The sequence below is a fragment of the Symphodus melops genome, assembly GCF_947650265.1.
Source record: "Symphodus melops genome assembly, chromosome: 8".
Lineage (NCBI taxonomy): Eukaryota > Metazoa > Chordata > Actinopteri > Labriformes > Labridae > Symphodus > Symphodus melops.
Window position 1 is genome coordinate 28,915,499 of NC_136698.1, and position 15,280 is coordinate 28,930,778.

General features: G+C 45.4%; 1 protein-coding gene across 1 annotated transcript in view; it reads right to left on the minus strand.

Annotated features, from left to right (window-relative positions):
- The window catches only part of LOC306827731 (neurocan core protein-like), a 136,423-nt gene that overhangs the window by 79,231 nt on the left and 41,912 nt on the right, over positions 1–15,280 (minus strand). Inside the window, 2 exon segments of the mRNA XM_079349748.1 lie at positions 3,528–3,696; positions 3,776–4,005. Of these exon segments, the coding sequence (XP_079205874.1) occupies positions 3,528–3,696; positions 3,776–4,005 (399 nt within the window).

Consider the following 15,280-nt stretch of genomic DNA (forward strand, 5'->3'; position numbering starts at 1 on the left):
AATAATCTGTAAATAACCTGTAAATGACTTGTAAATGACTTGTAAATAATCTGGAAATAATCTGGAAATAACCTGTAAATGACTTGTAAATAACCTGTAAATGACCTGTAAATAACCCGTAAATAACCCGTAAATAACCTGTAAATGACTTGTAAATAACCTGTAAATGACTTGTAAATAATCTGTAAATAACCTGTAAATGACTTGTAAATAATCTGTAAATAACCTGTAAATGACCTGTAAATAACCCGTAAATAACCCGTAAATCATATAAAAAGTGGGTAACTAACCTGGAAATATTGGAAATATTACAAAGAAATCAGCGATGCAGAACAACAGTTCTCTCCTTGTTCTGCGCGTCGCTAAAGGACCCCGAAAGACGGTGATGCCACCCTGAAACAGCATTCTCTGTAATCTCTCATTATTCATTTGTAATAGAAGGAAAATAAACAAAAAGTAATAATCTCAACAAAACATTTATTTGTGAGTATCACATTGTAGTACTTAAGGTGGTCTCGAGACCACTTTTTAAAGCCTTGTTTCAGAATAGCAAGCATTTTGACTCGGTCTCGTATGGGTCTCGGACTAGACCAACTCCAGATTTTAGTAAGATGCCGTCCTGTCGCTGTTTGTGCTGATGTGATAAAAACATAATGTAGATACATTAGCATTAACTAGGTTGTCATCATTTGCATCATGTTATGTCACCCATGTGTTTGTTTCTGATAAAAAGGGGTCGATACAAAGAACTGCTGCCCTGCAGCTCTTTAGTCCCAGGAATAGTTGCCATCGAACAAATCAGAACCAGTTTACATCTTACACAATTTAAAGGATCCAGATGCAAAGGTTGAGGGGTCATTTCTAAAGTCCAAACTTTATGTGGATCAGGAAAGGATTGTGGCTGCTGGACATTTAAAGAATGGAAGAGAACAGGTGTATAAGACCAGATCCTGCAGAGGTTGGTCCAGGACTCTCTGTTTAGCCCGGGTGTGGCTTTTCATGGGCTGGATCCCAAGTCCTTTATTTGCACTGAGTGTCCTCCGAGTTGTCTCCTCCACTTGCGTCTTAGTCCCGCCCACCAGAGATGCACGGAGGAAACGAAGCAGAGGAGAGAGGACCGAGGAAATCAGCTTTAAGACACATGAGACGTCGTTTCCTCGACAGCGTCACACAGAGCGACTCTTTACAAACTCACTGATGTTCATCATCTGTTTAAATGTCCCACGCTCCGTTTAGCCTCTTTTTAATCTCCCTCTTTTCTCCCCTATTAAACTCTGCTCATTTTGAGAAGTTTCACTGAAGTCTGATCCTGTGCTGCGTCCAATCAGTGAGTGATATACGAGAAGGGGGCGTGTCTGTCAGTGAAAAGACTTCCGTGAAGTCAGCTCTCGTGTCTCCTCGGTCATCGCTCCTCGGATCAGCCTCCTCTCTCCTCCATCCTCTCTCCTCCGTTCACTATTAGAGCTTTGGGACGATCCTCAACATGGCGGCTCTGGAACTACTTCCTGTTCGGCCGAGGACCGAGGAGACTGCAAATAAGGGACTTGGGATCCACCCATGGTCCCAGTGTAAAGAGGGGCCGTGAGTGATGTTCATCTTTTTCCTCATCTTTGAAACAAAAACTGGCTTAAATACAGCCGACTGAGCAGGAACATGTTGTTATTTACAACAACAAAGGTTGTAAATGACAACAAGAAACACAAGAAAGGCCAGAGCAGACTTCACCTGCTGAGTGAAGTCTGTTGTGGCATCAGCTATCTTTTACGGAGTGGTCTGCTGGAGCAGCAGCACCACGGCTGCAGACAGGAACAGACTGAACAAACTGGTGAAGACGGCCAGCTCTGTCCTGGGCTGCTCCCTGGACCCTGTGGAGGTCCTGGGCTGCCCTCTGGACCCTGTGGAGGTCCTGGGCTGCCCTCTGGACCCTGTGGAGGTCCTGGGCTGCCTCCTGGACCCTATGGAGGTCCTGGGCTGCTCCCTGGACCCTGTGGAGGTCTTGGGCTGCCCCCTGGACCCTGTGGAGGTCCTGGGCTGCCCTCTGGACCCTGTGGAGGTCCTGGGCTGCCCCCTGGACCCTGTGGAGGTCCTGGGCTGCTCCCTGGACCCTGTGGAGGGCTGCCCCTTGGATCCTGTAGAGGTCCTGGGCTGCCCCCTGGACTCTGTGGAGGTCCTGGGCTGCCCCCTGGACCCTGTGGAGGTCCTGGGCTGCCCCCTGGACCCTGTGGAGGTCCTGGGCTGCCCCCTGGACTCTGTGGAGGTGGTGGGAGACAGGAGGATGATGAGGAAGCTCTCATCCCTGATGGAGAACGTCTCCTTCAGCTCCTTCAGTGACAGGCTCCGCCCCCCCCCTGCCGTGTCTGAAGGAGAGATACAGCAGGTCCTTCAGTGACAGGCTCCGCCCCCTGTGGTGTCTGAAGGAGAGATACAGCAGGTCCTTCCTTCCCGCTGCAGTCAGACTGTTTAACCAATCAGCTCCCAGTAGATCATAAAACACACCAAACTGGACAATTTACTCCTACTGCTTCGTCACCTGATCTTATTTTTATTTTAAAATTTGATCGCATTGCAATATTTATTTATGGGACAATTTGTGCAATTACATTCCATCCTTATATGCACTGTGTGCATGATAGTGTTCATACTGTTAACAAAGACTTACATTGTTGTTGTTGTCTTTTTTTTTGCAGTGTGCGATTTTCTTCTGCTTTCCTGTTTTGCTGCTGTAACACTGTAAATTTCTCCGCTTGCGAGATGAATAATGAATTATTATTTGTTTTTTAGTTTATTTTTGGCCTTTATTAGACAGGGCAGTGGATAGATCAGAGGAAGGAGAGAGAGAGAGAGAATGGGGATAGACATGAGGTAAAGATCGCCATGGGTCGGACGCGAACCCGGGTCGCCCCCGCACGAGGACTGTAGCCTCGATGCATGTAGACATGCGCGGTGCCACTGCGCCACCAGCGCACCCAAGAATATAGCTTATCAGTTATTCGTTTTATAGTTGTTTCCCAACTTTTGCCCCCTACCTATATCTTAGAAAAGCTGGGACCTCCAAGGACCCTGAAGGACCCGATCAGGAGACATGTAGTTGGAGGTCAAACAGGGATGCAAGACCAGCCTGTGTTAGCAGAACCACCATAATAATAAAAGGCTTGTGTGTTGATTCCCTGTGCTCATTAAAATACTGGGTCATCATTTAAATTAAGGAACGACCTGGAAAAGAATCTGATGAAGGCTTCTCACTAACCTGCAGCTCGTCTTCTACATTCATAATTGTCCTGGATTCTGAAGTCATGGTTTGTCTTTGTAAGGTCCAGTGTGTCGGGTTCTGGACATGAGCTGCACCACGAGCTGCTTTCACCCCATGCATTGATGCATTGTGTGTTTTCACACTCCCCTCATTATTCAAGAAAAGGTGTAAAGGTGACATTAACCTGACATGGAACAGACCTTAAAGGCGATGAAACCGACCACAAGCTAAGGTCGCGCATTGACTTTATGCAGAACAAAGACAGCCTTTTATTTACCTGTGACTTCCAGGGGAACCGTGTCCTGCTCATCATTCATGCCCACCACGACCTCACAGCGGTACAGACCCGAGTCACTGGAGCGAAGCCCTGACAGAGCAAGGCTAGCGTTGTAACGGTTCGCATTGTAACCCGGCAGAGTGACCCGCCCCTGGAAGGCCTTCTTCACCTTCAGGACGGGCAAAGAGGGATACAAGTCAGAGAGGGAAACAGCTTATGGACCAATCATATGTCAGACTGAATCGTACCTTGACCACATTATCTTTGGCCACCAGGACTGACTGTTCCTTCTGCAGGCCGTCCGAGCCCCTCTGACCCCAGACCTTGGTCCACTTGACTCTGGGGGGCTCCTGGGATGAACTGGCGCTGGGACGGAGAGTGAAGAGGCAGGGAAGGAGAACGGTTCTGGAGAGCTCCTCACTAATGGTCTGATGGGTCACCTTCTGCATATTCACCACTGTGTCTGCATTAGTTACACCTGATGAGAGGAGAGAGAGGGGCAATGAAAATATCAAAGACATGAAGATAACTGCTCCTGGTGAAGAAGAGCTGCTGTCCCTCCAGGGTCTGTGGCTCCATCAGATCCTCCTGGTGGTGGATTAAGAGGTAAAGAACAGAGGCTCAGTGAGTCTCTGTGATTATTGATCCAACAAGCCATTACTGTGCTAACTGACCCAAAGGAGGCGGGTTACACTGTGGAGGTATGACATCAAGAGTCCTTTAATAATCCAGACATCAGTCCTGGATATGCTTTATGGGATCAATATTGACCCCCTGTGAGCAGCTCAAGGCCCAACACCCCCAAACAGATATCAATATGACTTTGATCAGAAACAGCTGATAACAGAGAGAAAGAGAGCGTGCTGCATTCAGGGGGGTTACTATGGACTGTCACTGTAGCATAACTTATGGGGTATATTAAATTGGGCACCAGACAGACCCCTAATAATTGTATGTAAGTAAATTAAAGCACACTACGAAGCAAAAATAAATCAAGTTGAAATAAATTTTTTTTTTTTTTTTTAAAGATTTGTTTTTGGGCCTTTTTGCCTTTAATGATAGAGGGAGGAAAGTGGATAGAGTCGGAAGGGGGGAGAGACATGCGGGAAATGGGCCACAGGCCGGACGCGAACCCGGGCCGCCCGCGCGCGAGGACTGAGCCTCAATACGTGGGGTCGCGCGCACTGCCGCTGCGCCACCGGCGACCCCAAAATAAATATATTTAATACAAATTCAGGACAAACAAACAATTCATTCATTACTTTGAGTTAATAACCCTCAAAAACACAGTCCAAAGTTTATGTCTGTTGCAAAAGAAAAAATATATTAATGGAAAAAAAGGGGCGTGTGAGCTGAGTGGGCGTGTGTGTGTGTGTGTGTGTGTGTGTGTGTGTGTGTGTGTGTGTGTGTGTGTGTGTGTGTGTGTGTGTATGTGTGTGTGTGTGTATCTTATAGTGGGGAAAAGGAAGGGGAGCCTGGTTTGGGAAAACAGGGGAAGTCTGGAGGTCAGGTAGGAGAGAGAGTGGGGGGGGGGGTATCACCTGTCCAGGGTTTTTTGGGGTAGAAAGGTTAGGTTGACAGTTTCGTCTTCTCCTGGTCATCCAAACATGAATGGATCCATGCAGACTGGATCATGCAGATCCCAGCCACCAACAATCCCAGTAGAAACCATTTTTTTCAAGATCCAGAGAACCAAGGCAAAAACAATTCTAAAAGCTTAGCACCTCCAAAAAACATTAAAGGTGGCTTTGCCTCCTTTCCACCTTTCTCTTCTCTTGTCCACTGTCTGGGTGCGTTCAGATTGTCCCTCCTGTCCACTTTCACTCACATTTTTTCTTTAACCCAGGAAGCAGTGAGGTGGCGGCCATGATAAGAGCTGTTTGAATTCTCTAACAGTGAAGGAAAGGAGGCTCAATGCTTCCTTTATAACCTCCTTTAGGAAACACTGGAGCATCCTTTACTAAAGGAGATAAGAAAGTGCCGACCCACAATTCATTGCAGCCACAACTTTTAAAGCGTCTCGCTCATCCGACCCGTATCGGAGCGTTCAGGAAAACTAAGGATCTGTGAGAGGAGACATGTGGAGACAATCTGCATATTGATTTTGACTTATAATTATTTACAGCCTTTGTGTTTATTTCATTTCTGTTTATTGTGTGAAGAAGGTGAACTTTGCTTTTATACATTCTTGTATCATGTTTGTGGAGATGATTTGCTGTTATTTATGAAACCTTGTTTATAAAAAAAAGTAAAGAGACGCAGATCATAAAGGTGAGCAATAATTTACCTTAACTTTAAACGATCTGAAACCCAGAGTTAAACTGTGAACGTGATGTTATAAAACCATCACAGGGAAGTTTCCTGGTGTCTAATAAAGCCGACCTTTTATTTTTATTCACACCACGTGGTTTTTAGGATTATTTCACCAACACTAACACCTTTGAATAGTGGATAGTGAAAGTAGATAGGAGGGAAAATCCTCCTCCTATGAAAAGAGGAGACAAGAGGACCCGAGAGGAGACAAGAGGACCCGAGAGGAGACAAGAGGAGACCAGAGGAGACAAGAGGAGACAAGAGGAGACCAGAGGAGCACATTGTCCATCAATTGGTAATAGGCAAATTCAACCTTTAATCTGGCTTTTAAAAGTCCTTCCAGAACCAGCACCGGTTCCATGCAGCCAGTACCCAGCACACAGTTCTTACGGGTCAGATGGCCAGCTTGGCTGCACTGGATAAAAAGTTCAACAGTGTGTGAACAGTCTTTTTCTTTGCAGAATATTTTGGCCCAAACACAAACAAAGGAAAAGAGACACCGTCCCCGAGAGCCTGAGACAACCTTTTTAAAAAGACAAACAGGTGAGACAACCTTTTTAAAAAGACAAACAGGTGAGACAACCTTTTTAAAAAGACAAACAGGTGAGACAACCTTTTTAAAAAGACAAACAGGTGAGACAGCCGGGGACACTCAACAAACACATGAGACAAGGTTTCACTCTGTGAACAAAACAAACACTCCTCTCCCCTGGATCAATGTGCGCTCTGTATCTGTACAGAGCACAGCTCTCCACTGGAGATCAGCTGTTCTCTTTGTACTGGGACCTCCAGCTGCCTTTCAGGGAAACATCTGGGCCAAAGAACTCGGTCCACCTCGACTCTCTCACTCCTGACAGAGAGCCGAGATCTAGAACCTTTATACAGGACTGATAGAGAGATTTCTTTCCTGCATCCTGAAACTTTCCCAGCAGATGAGTAGTGAAGGTCAGCAGTCCTCCTGCTCCTTCCTGCCACTCCCCCACATCGGGGGTCACCGATAACGAGGGGAAGCGGTACTCTGCGTCCTCACTCCACTGCTCACTCAGGTTCTCAGTTCTTAAGAATGTTCAATTCAAAGTGCTTTACACAAGACCTCAAAAAGCATCATGACAGAGGAAAGAAAAGATACATACACATAAAAATTATTATAATAAAAAAAGTTAAAAATCACTGAAATTATTAAAACTTAAAATTTGTTTAAGTAAAAATAATTCAAATAAAATTAATTTAAGGAAGAATATAAAAAGGATTTAAAAGGTACTGGAAGTGCAGCACAGACCTCCTCCACCACTCGTCTAACCAGCCTGCTGGAGGTGATATTTGTCCTCTCTCGCAGGTCTTCCATAGATGTAGCAGTCAGTCTCACTAGGTGACCCAACTTAGTGCAGCCCGCCTCTCTGAAGCTGGCCCGGAGACTGGCTGACTGCAAAGTCTGAGTCCTGATGAACTCGTTAAAAAACAATGGTTCCTCAAAAACCCACATTCCAGGAGTCTCAGTGGTTCTTTTGAACTTGTACAGTCTCCATGCCTGCAGGACAGACATATAAAAACCAGATAATCCTGTCAGGTCCACGTCCTCAAGTTTTAAAAGAAAGAGCTGCTTACTGTACCCCAGCTGTCCAGCTGTCCTCAGCAGCAGCCGAGCGATGTCCATCCAGCTGGGACCACAGGTGTAAAGAAACCTCTGAGCAGTCTGGAGTCTGAAAGACGCGAACTGGATGTCTACTAGTCCATGTCCATGTCAGCCACCGGCAGGTACAGGACCGCTGCCTGGACCCAGTGTTTACCAGACCAAAGGAAATCCACGATGGCCCTCTGGATGTCCTCCATTAGTCCCTTTGGCGGCGTCAGAGCCACAAGTCTGTGCCAGAGAGTCGAGGCGACCAAGTTATTGGCCACCAGAACTCTTCCCCTATACGACAACTGGGGTAACAACCATTTCCACTTAGACAACCGGGCGCACACTTTCTCCTTAACTCCCTCCCAGTTTTTACTTTTAAAACCCTCAGTGCCCAAAAAAACCCCCAACACCTTCAACCCCTCTCTCCCCCATTCAAGTCCAGCAGGCAGACTGGGCACAGCCTGGTCCCTCCACTCCCCCAACAACAAGGCACCACTTTTCTCCCAGTTCACCCGTGCAGATGTTGCCCTTTCATACAGGGACAGGGTGTCCTGCAGACACCCAACATCCCCCTGATTGGAGATGAAAATGTTGACATCATCTGCATATGCAGAAACTGTAGGGGGACATTCGATACTGCAGGACTCGGGCAAAGAAAGCCCGCTGAGTCGGCCCCTCAACCTGCACAGCAACACCGCCCCCATCACCAAACACTGTGCACCCTCATACAACAAACCAACCAATGACACAAACCCGTCAACAAAACCAAACGCCCTCAGTGCAGAAAACAAATACGAGTGATCCACTCTATCAAAAGCCTTCTCCTGATCCAGCGACACAATGCCAACGTTCAGATTATGGACTTTTGACAATTCAGTGACATCTCTCAACAGAAACACATTGTCCATAATAGTCCTGTCTGGAACACAGTAAGTTTGGTCCTTGTGCACCACACTAGCCAGAACGTCCTTCAGTCTGTTGGACAGGGCTCGAGAGAGGATTTTATAATCCGCACAGAGCAAAGCCACCGGCCTCCAGTTTTCTAAAAGCGCCAGGTCACCTTTCTTAGGGAGCAGGGAAAGAACCGCTCTCTTACAGGATCCAGGAAGAGATCCGGTCCTGCAACACTCAATTAAAACTCCATGCAGGTCAGAACCAAGAATATTCCAGAACCTCTTAAAAAAGTCTGTGGATAATCCATCTATTCCAGGTGCTCATCCTGAAGTCATGTGAGCTCCTCTAGAGTCAGCTCCCCTTCCAGAAGAGTCTTCTCCTCTGGACTGAGCTGAGGGAGACCCTCCAGCAGCTCCCTGCGACAGTCCTGGCTGCAGCTTTCTGCCCCAAACAGATCAGAGTAAAACTGCATGGCATGGCTGCTCATCTCCTTTGGATCTGTTGTGATTCGACCTCCTGGCAGCTTAAAACAGGTCAGCAGCTTCTTTTGAGCCACAGATCTCTCCAGATTAAAAAAGAACGATGTTGGAGCATCCATGTCTTTGAGTTGGGCTCCCTTCACCCTCTCCTGAAGGATGGAGCTCAGCTCCATGCGTTTCTCCTTCAGCAGGGTCCCAGTGGTTGGATCGACAGTCCTGTGTAATCCCTCCTCAATGTTCTTTATATCGTCCTCTAGATTTTTAACTGCTGCTTTTAATCTAGCAGAAGAGTGCGACGTGTACTGCTGACAGAAAACACGAATCTGAGCTTTGCTGTTGACTGATTTTTGAAAAGTTTCATCCATGAACTGATTTTATTGACTTAAATGAATAGATATCAGTTCTGTTGTACAGATCAGAAATGGACTCCTCATCTGTCTCTGACTTAACTTCCATCACTGAAACATTTGTGTCTGCACTAATGGAAGTTTCCGTTTTATCATTTTCTACAGACTGAACTTTTTTTAGCCTGAGAACTTCTCCAAGCCTGTTTCACTTCAGCTCCAGTCTTAGGACCAGCCACCAGCCACCAGCCCCGATGCAGCACCAGCAACCGGCGCTGACGAAGCACCACAAGTGGGCTCGGGCATGGCCGCTATGCTAACCTAACGCTATGCTGACTTAGAACTAGCCACCGGCACTGGCGCAGAAACAGCACCAGCTGTGGGCGCGGAAGCAGCTTCAGATGCGTCAGGTTCACCCGCCGCCTCCTGCTGTCTGTGCGGACATGAAAATCGTTTGTGTCCCACATCACCACACTCAAAACACTTTAACTGACCCGAGCTCGCATACACCATGTATGAGGCATCCCCGTGTTTAACACGGAACGACACCTCCAGAGTCTGTGTGGGCGACTCCAAAAACATGAACACCTGCCGACGCAAAGACTGAACGTGCTTCAGTTTGGGGTCTTTACAGCCCAGATTCACTATTTTAAAACCACTCGCAAACTTACCGAACCTGCGGAGCTCGTTCTCCAGCAGCTCGTTGGGAATAAACGGCGGAACACCGTGGTACGGTGATCCGCGTAGAGGGAACCGACAACGGGGACACCTGAACGAACAAGTCCTGAATGAACACACCGCTCTCAATCAGCTGATACACGAGAGTCTGATTCATCAGAAAGACAACCACTGCTTTGTTCATTCGAGACGCGTACACGATGTGATCATGACCTACCTGTTCACCTACCGCTAACAGAACCTCCTCCACGGTAACAGGACCGCTCGGAGGGACTATCCGGACTCCCTGTCGGAGAGTCGGAGGTGGCGTCTCGGAGGACGCCATTCCTCCTGACAACACCTCCAGGGATCAGTCACACACAGCGAACAACACTCAATATAAATATGAAACTCTCTTACCTGATCATGCACTTAAAGCTGGACAAACAGATACCAGATACCATTCAAGCTCCGCGCCACTCACACAACCACCACCCTCACTCACAGTCACCAGAAACGGACAGGATACAAGAGGACACGAGAGGACAGGAGACAAGAGGACATGAGAGGACAGGAGGTGTGAAGTAAACAAGTGAACAGTGCCGGCGATAAAATCAATGTTTCACATCAGAGACTCCAGACCCCAACAGACGAAACAAACTGATCTGCAGGGCCAGCGTGTTTATGGGGGCGGAGCTGAACGCTGACAGTGGTGTCAGAGAAGAGGAAGGTGTCTTAGTTATGCGTCATCTTGCAAAGCTTCATGGGAACTCTGCTGCTTTTGCTAATGCTCCTCAAGCATCCTTTATATGATGACTTGATAATCTTGAATTATTGTTTAACCCGACCCTACGCACACAAAAACATTCTGACTTTACCGTCCTCAAAAAAAAAAAACTTCTACAGACTTGTTTCAAGCATCGGGTCTCTTTGTGTACATGTGTCATTCTCGTATGCTCTCCACAGTTTATACTTCTCAGCATCAGCTTTGCAGCACAATCATTCACACACATAGAGAATGTCTACACACGTCTATCACATTTCCTCTGGCAGAGGATTTGAGCCCTGAGTCACCACATGGCCAAAGTGCCAAGGTTGTTCATTTTTAATTCAACTTTAACAGAAGGCAGCAACAGTGTAATAGGAAGAGAAGCAGACGGTCAGGGAGGCGTGCGGTCTGTCCTGCATACACACAATCAGATGCAGACACCCAGCAGGGGAGTACAGGAAGAGTGAGGGGGGGCAGAGAGGGACTCAGTGAGGTCTGTGTTTCAAACTGTTTCCTGCACAGCTCAGTGGAACAAACACTGCCAGACAGACAGAACAGAACTAGAAGAAGATGTACATCTTAAATGAATGCAAAATCTTGTGGAAGTTACTGAAAGACATAAACTACACTATTTCTCTCCATCTCGTTACATGCTTTCCTTCACACTAAATGTGTTCCTGCAAAACTACAAAACTGATCATTTTAAATGGTAAAAATAAATGTGCCAATGGATTGTATAGTCTTCTGTGTGACTTGCTAATAAGAGGATTAAGATCCAGTTTTGTTAAATGCAGAGAATATTTTAAACACTCTGCAATTCTTTCTAATAATATCTGTTTGGATTTTTTTATAACACATACTCTATTTCACAAAGGTGATCTGTGTGACAAGTGGAGAAAATAAAGGAATCCTGTCTCCAGCAGACCTTACACAGACAAGCAACAGAAACAATACAGAGAAAACTGAATTGTAGTAGAACAACAAAAAACAAAAGCAAAACACGGGGGGCCATGTTACACCTCAGAAATAGAAAAATACAAATAAATAAATCAGAGAAAGCATCAAAGTTTTACAATCCTGTACATCATAGCATTACAAGACACCAACATATATTGTGATCTGTGCAGCCCTTCAATAATCAGTCACAAACTCCTTTGATCAATAAAACCCTTCATCACAAGGTCAATCTGGAAACAACATATTTGAAGAATGGGGACCAGATATCACTGCACATCTGACACTGTGGTCAGCAGCACCGGAGCACCACAGGGGACCGTGCTCTCCCCCGTCCTGTTCACCCTGTATACCTCTGACTTCCAGTATAACTCTGAGCTCTGCCACATGCAGAAATACTCGGACGACACTGCGATAGTTGCTTGTGTCAGGGATGGACAGGAGGAGGAGTACAGGAGCCTGATCGAGGACTTTGTGACGTGGTGCAGTGCCAACCATCTGCAGCTAAACACCTCCAAGACCAAGGAGATGGTGGTGGACTTCCGAAGGAACAAACCACATCTAGAACCTGTTTCCATCGGGGGGGTCGACGTGGAGGTGGTCAGGACCTACGGGTACCTGGGGCTGCAGCTGGATGACAAGCTGGACTGGTCGCCTAACATGGACACTACCTGCAGGAAGGGACAGAGCCGTCTGTACTTCCTGAGAAGGCTGGGGTCCTTCAACATCTGCAAAAAGCTGCTGCAGATGTTCTACCAGTCTGTGGTGTCCAGCGTCCTCTTCTACGCCGTGGTGTGCTGGGGAGGAAGCTGCAAGAAGAGGGACGCAGCACGCCTGGACAGACTGGTGAGGAGGCTCTGTGGTGGGTACAGAGCTGGACTCTCTGGTGAGGAGGGCTGGCTCTGTGGGGGGTACAGAGCTGGACTCTCTGGTGAGGAGGGCCGGCTCTGTGGGGGGTACAGAGCTGGACTCTCTGGTGAGGAGGGCCGGCTCTGTGGGGGGTACAGAGCTGGACTCACTGGTGACAGTGGTAGAGAGGAGGTCTCTGGACAAAATGCTCTCCATCATGGACAACACACACCACCCTCTGCACAGCACCTTCACCGGGCAGAGGAGCATGTTCAGTGACAGACTGCTGTCACAGTCGTGCTCCACGGACAGACTCAAGAACTCTTTTGTCCCCCTATAGGCCATAAGACTGTACAACACTTCACTGTCACGGCAGGGAAGAAGCACACAGTGAACCCTGGACTCTTTTTTCACTTTTTTTCTCACTCCTCATCTGCACTGCTGACCTCAGAGTCAGCCTCCAGTTGGACACTTTTTTTTCCATAAATATTTTTATTGTGGGTTTTTTCAAAGTGATACAATTTTCAATTATACTTGTATTTACGAAGCAGTTCAGTATCACATTTTTGTACAAATATAGAAACTAAATATAGAAAGAATAGCAATAACAGAAATAACATAACCCGAAAATAAAACATAAAACAAAATAAAACAGGGCACAAACATAGCTTCTCTTTTGGGATTTAGGAGGTAATCATCACTAGATACAGTACATGGCTGCAAGGGATTCAAAAATTAGTCAAGTCATCAGAAATATCCAAGTCCTTAATAAAATCAATAAAGGGCCTCCAAATCTTTTCAAATACATGTTGCTTTGACTTATGTATATATGTTATTCTTTCCAAAGGTAAGCTAGCCAACATCTGTTTTAACCATTGGGAAGCGCCAGGTCCATTCATATTTTTCCAATTTAAAGCAATACATCTTTTTGCCATCAATGAGCTGAAATCAATAAAAGTACTTTCTGCTTTACTGAAGATACGTCTATCTGGATATATAGCCATTATAAATAATTTGGAATCAAAGGCGATCTGTTTTAAAATGATCTTTTCAATTAAGTTTTTCACCTCTACCCAAAAAGTTTTTATTCGACTGCATTCCCACATACAGTGTATTAACGTACCTTTTAAGCCACATTTTATACATGTGTCTGGTATGTTCCTCTTGTACTTATTTAATTTCACAGGTGTTGTATATATACGCATTAGCCATTTGAATTGTAATATCCTTAGGCGACTATTAATTGACATTGTATGGACTTTGCTGCATGCTCTTTCCCAATCCTGTTCACTGATATTCGCAGATAGATCTTCATTCCAAGAAATTAGTTTCTTTGTTGGATTATTGATGTATTACACAGCAACAAATTGTAAAAGTCTGAAATAACACCCTTCCTCAAAGCATTCTTTACAAACAGTTTTTCCAGTTGTGTATGAGGAACTTTGTTAAGACCACCTTGATTGGTATTGACAAAGCTTCTTAACTGTAAATATTTGAAGTAGTGTTTCTTGTCCAAATTAAACCTCACTTGTAGTTCCCCAAATGACATAAAAACATCTGACTGTGGAGGGTAAAGGTTACAAATCGTTCCCTTGATGCCCACATTTTAAATGCAACATCTGCCCTCCCAGGTATAAACAACTGATTACCCCAAACTGGGCTAAACTGTGACAAGAAGTTTGACTCATTCAGGTATTTTCTGACATCATTCCAGACCTTTACCATGTGTCTCAGAATTGGATTTCTGATCTGTTTAAGCATTTTTTTTAGCTGTGTCAGAATATAGAAATGAGGGAAGAGGTAATTTTAAATTCTGTGATTCCATCTCTACCCAGTGTGGGTTCACTTCAGTGAGCAAAGTTGTGCAGCCCAGTAATACCATAAAAAATTTGGGCATTTTAACCCCCCTCCATCAAATGATAAGTACAGGAGGGAGAGGCGGAGTTTTGGTTTACCATTGTTCCAAATAAAATTGGTTACAACATTTTTTATCCATTTAAACAAATCAGGAGGAGGAGGCAAAGGAATATTTTGGAATAGATACAACAACTTTGGTAGTACGGTCATTTTGAGGACATTAACTCTTCCCATCACTGATAAAGGCAACTTCATCCACCTGTCAATTGAGTTATCAATTTCCTCTTTTATTTTTTCATAATTAATTTTAACAGTCTGCTCTATATTTGGCACTATCTGTATCCCTAAATATTCAAATTGTTCAGCTATTTTAAAATTAAAATGTATTATTTGTGGAACAGGATTTGCTCGTTCTGTCGTGTTTAACAGTAAAATAGAGGATTTAGTATGGTTCACTTTATAACCCGAGATGTTTCCAAATAGCTGAATTACTTCCAACACCGCCGGGATTGAAGAGCTGAGCCTTGACATAAACAATATTACATCATCAGCAAACAAAGAAATCTTATGTTCAGTGGGTCTTATAGTAATTCCACAAATTTGAGAGTGTGCACGAATAGCTAACGCAAATGGTTCAATTGCTAAAGAAAAGAGCAGGGGAGAGAGAGGACATCCCTGTCGACAACCTCTCTTGATTTCTATTGGCTTGGAAAACATTTTTTTTTTTTTTTTTTTAAAGATTTATTTTTGGCGTTTTTATGCCTTTATTATAGAGGGAGGACAGTGGATAGAGAGAGTGGGGAGAGACATGCGGGAAATGGCCACAGGCCGGACGCGAACCCGGGCCGCCCGCGCGCGAGGACTAAGCCTCAATACATGGGGTCGCGCGCACTGCAGCTGCGCCACCGGCGACCCCTTGGAAAACATTTTGTTTGTTAAAATTTCTGCTGTAGGCTTACTATAAAGTATCTTAACCCATTTTATGAAATTGTTTCCCATCCCAAATTTCTCAAGAA